At 35.4% G+C, this 9,498-nt stretch overlaps 1 protein-coding gene across 2 annotated transcripts; it reads left to right on the top strand.

Annotated features, from left to right (window-relative positions):
* The first annotated feature begins 2,237 nt into the window (after positions 1-2,237).
* LOC109817808 (uncharacterized) lies at positions 2,238-6,103 on the top strand. Of its 2 annotated transcripts, none has more exons than XM_020383148.3 (2): positions 2,238-4,947; positions 5,712-6,103. In XM_020383148.3, the coding sequence occupies exon 1, from the start codon at positions 2,558-2,560 to the stop codon at positions 4,919-4,921; it is 2,364 nt and encodes a 787-aa protein (XP_020238737.1). In that variant the 5' UTR covers positions 2,238-2,557; the 3' UTR covers positions 4,922-4,947; positions 5,712-6,103. The 2 variants fall into 2 exon arrangements, with proteins under 2 accessions (XP_020238737.1, XP_020238736.1); XM_020383147.3 differs by having other exon boundaries at positions 2,239-4,935.
* The last annotated feature ends 3,395 nt before the right edge of the window (positions 6,104-9,498 follow it).

Below are 9,498 nucleotides of genomic sequence, written 5' to 3'. Positions count from 1 at the left end.
ATCATATAATATTTCGTTAAATTAATTCAAATTAACATATAAAATATTTTTATTTTAAATGAATGTAAAAATTTAAAGGGCACTAAAAGGAAATAAATTAATAATTTTATTATGTTTATCCTATTAATTTTTATCATTTTATTCCTCTAATTTTAAATAAGTTACAAAAAATTATAAAGTGACACTTAAATATTTCTCCAGATAGAAAGAAAAAAAGAAAAAGTTATTACTCTATTTATAAGGCAATTGTATTTTATAAAAATAAGTAATTTTAAAATTTTTACTATAAAAAAATATTTTTCAAAATTATTACATTTTTTAATAAAATTAATAAATAATATTCTATTCAGTTTTGGAACGGGCCGTTTTAGTTTCAGAACGGACCGTTCTGGTGTACTCTTGGTGTGTAAATTTTGCATTTGGAACGGCCCATTTCCGATGCAAAATTAACACACCAAAAGCGCATCCAGAACAGCTCGTTCTGGTTTTAGAATGGGCCGTTCTGGTTCTAGGTGTTTTCAAAAAAATTTCATCCACGTGACATTCACGTGGCATCCACCTATGCATCTAGGTGGCATCCACGTGGCCAATAGTTAACTCCGTTAAAGAAATTTGGACGGAAGTCTCACATTGAAACCAATTAATTTATTAGGGACCAAATTGAAACCAATTAATTAGTTTGGGACCAAATTGAGACAAAAAATAAAGGTGGGACTACATTGAAACAAAAAAAAATTATAAGGGATCAAAATAGGTATTTAGCCAATTTAAATCGATATATAAAATACTTTTATAATTATTTATCAATTTGAATTAATAAAATAAAATGTTAAATAACTTTTTGAATCTTAAAAAAATTGTAAACTTAATTTATATATTAAGAACTTTTAATTTAACAGTTGAATTGGTAAAATATAAAAATATTTTAGCATTTATATTTCATAGACTAAATATTTATTATATATAACTAAAATTTATAATAAATTATATATACAAATAAATATTAAATTTAAATATATGAATTATATTTAAATTTTATATAATTATTTTTTAAACATGTAAAATTATAAATTATATTTTAAATTTATATTAAATAATTTATATTGTTAATATATTTTTTAATTATAGATCATTTATTTTAAAAATATTAAAATTTAATTCATAAATAAGTATAATAAATAAAAATTAAATTAATTAAGAAGTTCAAAAAATCTCATACTAAGTAAAAGTCTCTAAAATCCCTCACATTCATATCTTATCTAAAATCTCATATTCCATAAGTTTGACTTTGTCGGTGACTTAAGGAATTATGGATTGACCATATTTGAGGGTATTTTGCAAAACCTTATTAATATTATTATAATAATAAATTTGAGAGCTTCACGCTAACTAACTAAAACTACAATGCAGAAAAAATTGAAATTACAATCACCTCAAATTCAAGTGTGTATTTAATGTTTTATGAACCTATCTTTGTATATCGTATCATAAGTCATCTCTGGCCATTTACGTTGTTGACACTTGACATTAAAGACTTAGAGTCATTGCTGATATGAAGATATCATTGTTCATTGAAACAAAAGCTTCATTGTTAAGGAAAATATACGTTGAAACAAACACATGCAATTTATGAACCTCGAAGCTTTCCCCTTCCAAAAGTTGATTTTATTGAACAGATCCACTAACTGCCAACTACTTTTCTTCTAACACAGATAAACTCATCCTTGCACAGCTACACTAACTAGTAACTGCTACCTGACGGAATATCCTTTATTTAGAGCTTTCCCTCAATTCCATTTGATTAATCAGGTACCATTTTCATAACAGAGTTATTGTTATTCTGTTCATGGGGCAGCATCATAAAGCAATTGATTGAAAAGCAGAAACCATGATACTTGTTCCTTGAATCAAATGAGTTTCCATAATAGAGCCAAATTCACATTAATAAAAATTAAGCTAAACTAAAGCAAAGTCCATTATGCATTTTGTCCTCATCTCTTCACTTGCACAAGACCACAAGGCTTTCCTTATCCGAAAACAAGAGAGGGGCAATTTGGTCATTTCCAAAATGATGAGTTAAGAAATCAAATCAACAACAATTTTATGCTTAAAAATATCCTATGATAAAGTCCTATTTTTCAAAATACTAATAATTCATGTAAGAAAATACTCAAGCATAATAGGGCCCCAAAACCACCTGTTAGTGCTAGTCAGCATCAAACACTTATCTAAGCCAAATTCAAAAAACATCACCTGCCGAACCATAGTTGAGAATAAACAAAAAGAAAAACCCACACCAAACATAGGAAACCAAACCAAACCAAACCAAGAGGGGAGAATCTCTCTGGTTGTTTGAGTTTCAAGCCACCCTTCCTCTCTCTCCTTTTCTTTCCTCAATGAACATCCTCACAACAAAAACAAAACCACCACAAGGTTTCTTTTCTTCCTGTGCTTGAACTCCACAAAGCCAAGGAAGGAAACCAAACAAAACCAAACCAAACCAAACCAAATATCCCTTATTTACCAACTTGTTCAACCTGTAGTTTTTCCTTGGAATATGGTTCAAAGAAAGGTGCCTAGCAAGCTTGGTATCCAAGAGGAACATGTTAAATCAGATAGGAGGTTGGCAAACATGAAGCTATCTTTATCTCAGCACCAAGATGGAAAAAGTAGAGGAGCTGATATGAAGAAGAAAATGAAAAAATCAAGGTCAATAAAGCTTTCTGATCTTGAGGCTCTTCAATCGACACCATCATCATCACCACCTTCAACGAGAAGCTTATCTCAACCAGGAAAGCCACCCCCTCTTCATGTTCCAGCAACTGCAGCATCAGCAACAACATCAACATCACCACAGAAGCAGCAACCTTTGTTCAGAACAGTAGATGGTTCACCCAATTACATGAAGCCAACAAGCAGCTCTCATGCAAAAAAGGAGCTTTTCCCGGTAAGCCACAGGAACACTCAACCTGGTTCTGATTTTAAGAATCTTCCAAGAAAATTTTCCAGTGATTCCAAATCTGCCTGTGTTAAAAAACCAACAAAAGCGTTGACTAGATCATCTAGTTTGAGTTTGGTGAGAACATTGACAAAAACCACTAGTTTCAAGGCTTCTAGAGCTTGCTCTAGAAAATCCCCCAGGGCTGTTATGTGTGCAGATATGAGTGCACCACATAGAGCCACTTGCTCTTCAACTTTGAAGGACTCAAAGTTCCCATCATTTCTCATGCTTAACCCTGGGGGAACTGAGTCAGAGGGCACTTCAACCATGAAGGTTTGCCCTTACACATATTGCTCTCTTAATGGTCATCACCATGCTGATTTGCCACCATTGAAGAGCTTCATGTCCGCGAGGAGGCGCCTTTTGAAGACGCAGAAGCGCGCAAAGCTTGAAGCTCTTAGCCCTCGGAATCTGAAGGGTGCCCTTGAGGCAGAAAAGGAGGACTCTGATGTTGAGCATGAGCTGAATGTCTTCGATGCAAAACCTGCTTGTGATGAAATTGGCATTGATATCTTCATTGAAATCTATGCCAATGAGAAGGATGCAAAACCTACAGGAGAAGAACAAATGGGGAAAATAGATTTTCTCAAAGAGATTGAGGATCAAGAAGATAACAAGTCCATAATTGAGGATAATGGCATAGCAACAAGTGAAGAGGGTGTCATGCAAGTGATTTCTCCAAAAGTTATAGGTATTCCTTGTCCCCATATATCTGAGATTGATCTTGAGGAGGATTTCAAAAAATCCCTTGATGATGTTGCAATTGAAGTAGATACCAAAGGGAGCTTTCTCCAAAAAGAAAATGCAGAAGTTGCAGCAGAAGAAGATCACCAACCTGTTGTCTGGTTTCATGAAGAAATGAGTATGGGAAGTTACTGCAGTGATGGGGAACAAGACATGGATGATTCTGATTTCAAAACCTATGATATGGAGTGGGAGGAGGAGCGATTGTGCGGATTTGATCATGAAGAGGATGCTGATTCTTCTGTGTACACAGAAGACTCAAAAGTTGAGTCCTCATCAGAGATTTCTCATGATGTGTCCGTGACATGGTTAGATGATATCCTTGGTGGCTATTATGAGAACTTTCAGGTTGATGAAACACAAAAACAAGTCAATTCAGAAGAAAGCACCTACTTTGAAGAACAACGTAATCGCATTAGTTATGTTCTTGAGGACGCAAGTGGAAGCACCGAAACTCAAGAAATTGAATACTCCTCCACAGAAATGGGTTGTGACCAATCTTCTTTTACAGAGGAAATATTTAAGTACCTTACAAATGCACAAGATTATGGTGGAGAAAATAAAGAACTTGTGGATGATGAGGCCAGTTGCAACATGAAGGCACTTGATGAAGAGAAAGAGACAATTGACAATTCTCAATGTCAGAAGATGAGTGAAACATGCAAAATTGATGAGGCCAGTGAAGATGGAAACTCAAGCAGCCTAGAGAACATTGATGAGAGCAACAAAGGGGAGAGGCAAATTGAGTTGGTTGAAGAAAAAGACCAAGTCAAAGCTAAAAGGTTCCAAAGCACAAGTGACAAAGGTGGTGAAGAAGAAAGCACAAGCAAGAATTGGAGAGGTGCAATTAGGAGAAAAAGGGGTGTTGAAGATGATGATGAAATGAGAAAGTTCAACCCAAAAGAACCAAATTTTCTGCCCTTGGCTCCTGAGCCAGAACAAGAAAAGGTTGACCTGAGGCATCAAATGGTGGATGAGAGAAAGAATGCCGAGGATTGGATGCTTGATTGTGCACTCAGACAAGCTGTCACCAAACTTGCCCCAGCTAGGAAGAAGAAGGTGGCACTGCTTGTTGAAGCCTTTGAAACGGTAATGCCAGCAGCACCCAAATGTGAAACCAATGCGAGAAAAAATTCAGCATTTGGACATGCAGGACGAATTCAAGCTTGTAGCTGATGAATGCTGCTTAGGTAAAATTCAATGTATAACCTCTTTTTACATTCTTTCTAAGCTTTTCTCATTAACCATCCACAATTGTTACAGTCTTTAAGCAATTTAAAGTTTATGGAATTCTGTATGGACGGTTAGGTTATGTTATTTATATCACTTTAGGCATACCTGTGTTATTTGGATTTGCTTCTTGATTGATATGATTTATTTTCATGATTGTTTTTAAAAAATAAGCTATGTAATGATATCTGACAATAAAAAGTATTTTTATAATAGAATTTAATGGTCATATATTATTAGTTTAAAATGTTTTACATAGTCAATTAATAAAAAAAATTATAATTTATGAGATTTTTAAGATAATTATTGTAAAAGTTAATAAAGTTATTATTTGTGATAAATTGTGATTGGATGACATTGTAAACTACTTTACACCGTCAGTATACCATCATTAAATCCTTTATAATATAATGAATTTGTACTTGCACTATTAATCAATCACAAACTATCATATATTGTAAGTTTGATTATTTTAACAATAACTACTTTGAAAATTATATTAATAATCATTTCAGATTGGTTGATAATGAAAAACATTTTATATTAACACTGAATGACTATTATTTTTCTTTTTCAATTTTAAAAGTCTCATTTAATTTATTCTTATATAATAAAATAACTATATACTCGTAAACACTCTAATAGGTATCTCGCTATATTTAAGAAGTTATTAACAAGAAAGTTATAATGATACTTATGTAACTTCTTTTTTTCTTGGTTCGTCTACTGGTATAAGATCAACCAAGTCAAAGTATTGCTTGCACTCAAAGCATAACCAAACCTCCGAGGAGTAATGTGCATGGCCATTGCAACAAGTAATTTTTGGTCGGGCATCTCCACCATTCTCATAATGGAGAAACTCTGCTTGGAGCATTGAGGGATATGTGATTGTTGAACGAAGAGTGAAGCTCAAGAGAGGAAATTTATGGTTACTATTTAGTTACATAGGTTTGCTTTACAAAAAAAAAAAAAATGTTTGCTGAACATTAATTATGTGTTGTATACTTTGTTATGTTTGTATCTGACGCACGAATATATTTGTGTTATAAGATTCTGTTAACTTATTAGTTGTAACAAAACCGAATACCAACTAATTATAATGTACTATGTAATATTTATTTTTTTTTATTTTTTTTTCGTTCCTGGAGTATCCACTGCCGATAGCAGTGACTAATCTCCTAGTTACGCTGGAGGTGACTAATCTCATAGCTATGCTGGAGGCACCTCAAAGGGTGGGATAACTGGCCCCAAGATTTAACGCAACTGCATACAATTTATTTTTTATTTCATCATCGGGAATTATAAAAATATCATATATGTAACACATTTAAATTTACAAAACTTTTAATATACTTTTAATTGTTATAATTTACTAAGAAAGATTAACACACCAATCCAAAAGTTACAACAATATAACCCTCGCTTCTAGCTAAGAAGTATGACCAAGAATTTTTTTTGTACGTATGCCCAGGTGTAGAAGCCGACCTTCCAACACTAGCAGTTCCTCTACTTGTAGAAGACCCAACATGCTTCCACTTCGTCCAGCTTTACTCCCATGAAACTTTTGCAGGTGCGGAGTATGACTCACTCTTGCTTTGACCTCCAAACCTCCCATCTCTGATAGGACTCGCACTCTTGTAGTGTGTAGTGCATGCTCCGTTATCTTGATCGTAGATCCTACAATTGTTTATCAGCGTCAAGTAATGATAGATCTTCTAGTAGTCGATCATCGTCTTTATCTTTAGATGGAGACCATTCACAAACTTAATGCACTTTGCCCTTTTACTACCTTCACCATGGTAAAGAGAGCAACAATGGACCAACCTCATTGAATTTGGCAGCATATTTTCCCACGGTGCCATCCTACTTTAACTACAAGAATTCCATCCCTCTATGGCTTCGCACATCATCTAGGAAATAATTTTTCAAGAAAGTCCTTTTGAAGTTATCCAGTGTGCCTTCAAACATCTTTCTTTGCAAGGCACCCTTCTACTAGAAATGTGCATTTTCAGTTAGTTTAAATGTAGCTAGATTCACCTTTTGACAATAGAACACTCCATATAGACTTAAACATATTTTCCATGTGTTAGTCAATCAAATCATAATAGCTTCAGGTTCATATCCCCCTTGAATGAGGATGGATGATGATGCTAAAACCTCTCTAACCAACTAGGCACAACACCATCTATCAATTTCTATCGCTCATGTTAATGCTCGAAGAGCATCAACGACATTACAGACATTACAATCATTCCTACCAAATGATGGAAGGTGGCTTAGTTCCATGCACGCCCTTGATCTTGGTTCAACAAGGGAGACTCCAAAAGATGATGAAAAATGAAGGAGATGGTGGCGGAAGCACAAAGGTGAAGGTGAAGAGGGTTTGCTCAAGGTTGTTTCATCCAAGTGTAGGATGAAACCTATTTAGGGTTTTGCTTTTATGGTGGAGATGGGAGGAGGTTAGCCAAAGGCAACCTAGTGCTAAGGAAAAGGTTGGTGTTTAGGGTGATGGAGGTGGCGCACAAGGTGTATGGGAGGTGTTTGGTGGGGTGTTGCTCCTTTTGGCTAGCTCACTTCACTAAGGTTGGTGAAGGCCACCCAAGGTAGGCCAAACTCACTCACTCACGGTGGTGGAAGGAGGAGGAGAAGGGGAGGAGGCCGTGGAGTTCCTAGAGACTAAGGAGAATGACAATGAGGCAAAATGCACACTCAATATCATTAATATCCAAAGTGTCTACAAGGAGCTAGACTAGGGGAATATATAGGAAGGCTTGCATTTAGGGTTGCATTTAGGGTGAGTGGCCGAATTTCACTAGGGAGAAATGCACCCTAAATGAAATGCCAAATGCAACCCTAGATGCTACTTGGTGGCCAAGTTTGGCATCTTTAAGGGTTTAGGTTGGCTACAACAAGGTGCATGATAAGTCCATGCATCCTTGGCCCTCCAATTGGGCCTAAGCCTACCTAACACCAAAAAAATGACCAAACAACACCACTAAGTGTGCGTCACCTCCTTAATGGATGCACCCTAGCCTAATTAAAATCCTAAGCATCTAAATTACCCCAAAATACAAGGGCAAAAATGGGAAATTCAAAGAAATAAATCCTAGGACTAAAATACCCCAAAATACAAGGGTAAAAATGGAATAAAGCAATAAATTCTATACTACTCAAATTAGCCATAGTCATGAACCATGTGATGGGTCTCACATGAAGTGAAGTACCAAGGATGGTCCTCCATCATACCCTCCTTCTTGAGAAGGATTTGACCTCAAATCTTTAAGCTCTTCCATTCCATTGATCCTTCAAAAGAAGTGAAACCACAATTAGGGGAGTAAAAATTAAAACTTAACTATGCAATCCTTAGTACATAATTTGTTGAATGAAAGTGCTTAGGGCAAAGGGGAGAGCCAAAGAGGCATCACCAAAATTTTATTGACCCATGCAATTCATTCACCAAATCATCTAACTTAGGATTGGGTGCCTTTTATGCAATGATGGCTTTTTAAAAAAGGTGCTCATCCTCCATTGCCATCTTTCTTTGGCACCAAAAGAAGGAGGATGGCACAAGGGTTAAGGTTCACTTGAACCTAGCCCTTTTTCTTCAAAGGAAAAATTCTTTTTTTCTTTTCTTTTCTTTTTGTTTTTGTTTTTGCTTTTCTCTTCATCATCTTTCTTAGCCTTTAGTTTGAGTTGGTCCTCATTCACTTGAGAGGGTGATAGAGGACACCACACAAACTTCTTACCTAAGTGTTGGAAACTTATTTTATTGGTGAGGCCATCATGGATTATGTGCTTGTCAAATTGCCGTGGCCTCCCAAGCAAGACATGACTAACCTCTAATGGCACTATGTCACACAAAACATTTTCTTTATAGTTGCCAATAGAGATTGGTATGCTTGCTTGTTGGTTAACTACAACACCTCTATCCTCATTGATCCATTGCATTTTGTAAGGTTTAGGATGAGGTTTTGTAGTCAAGGCTAACTTATCAACCAATCTAGTACTACAACAATTTGAAGTAGACCCACTATCGACAATGAGAGAACAAGTACTTTCTAAGACATTGCATTTTGTTTGAAACAAGTTCTCTCGTTGTGATTGGTCAATTTCACTAGATTGATTGTTAAGGAGCCTTCTAACCAACAATAAGTCTCCTTCACAAGGTAAAATTTCTTCCTCGGAGTCTATGGCTTCTTCTTCACTAGAGGAAGATGAAGTAGCTTCATCAAGGCTACTATAGTGATCTTGGGCTTTTAAAACCATGGTTTTCTTTGTAGGACATTGAGAAGCAATATGTCCTCTTCCAAGACACTTAAAGCACTTGATTTCACTTGACTTAGACTCTTTGGAAGGGGCTTTAAAAGATGAATTTTCTTTTTCTTTTTCTTCTTTGGGATAAGGTAGGGAAGAGTGGCCCTCCTTCTTAAAACTCTTGGAATAAGAGGGAGTGGAGTCTTTTCGAAAAGGTTTTCTTGTAAGTTGATGCTCCACTCTTGAACAAAGTTGAACAAGTTCATTCA

This window comes from Cajanus cajan, chromosome 10 (genome assembly GCF_000230855.2).
Source record: "Cajanus cajan strain Asha chromosome 10, NIPB_CcT2T_4, whole genome shotgun sequence".
NCBI lineage: Eukaryota > Viridiplantae > Streptophyta > Magnoliopsida > Fabales > Fabaceae > Cajanus > Cajanus cajan.
The sequence above is the reverse complement of the archived record's forward strand: the minus strand, read 5'-3'. Positions and strand labels throughout refer to the sequence as shown.

Excerpts from the sequence above, each read along its gene's own strand:
- LOC109817808 (XM_020383148.3), top strand. The coding sequence starts at position 2,558 with ATGGTTCAAAGAAAGGTGCCTAGCAAGCTTGGTATCCAAGAGGAACAT.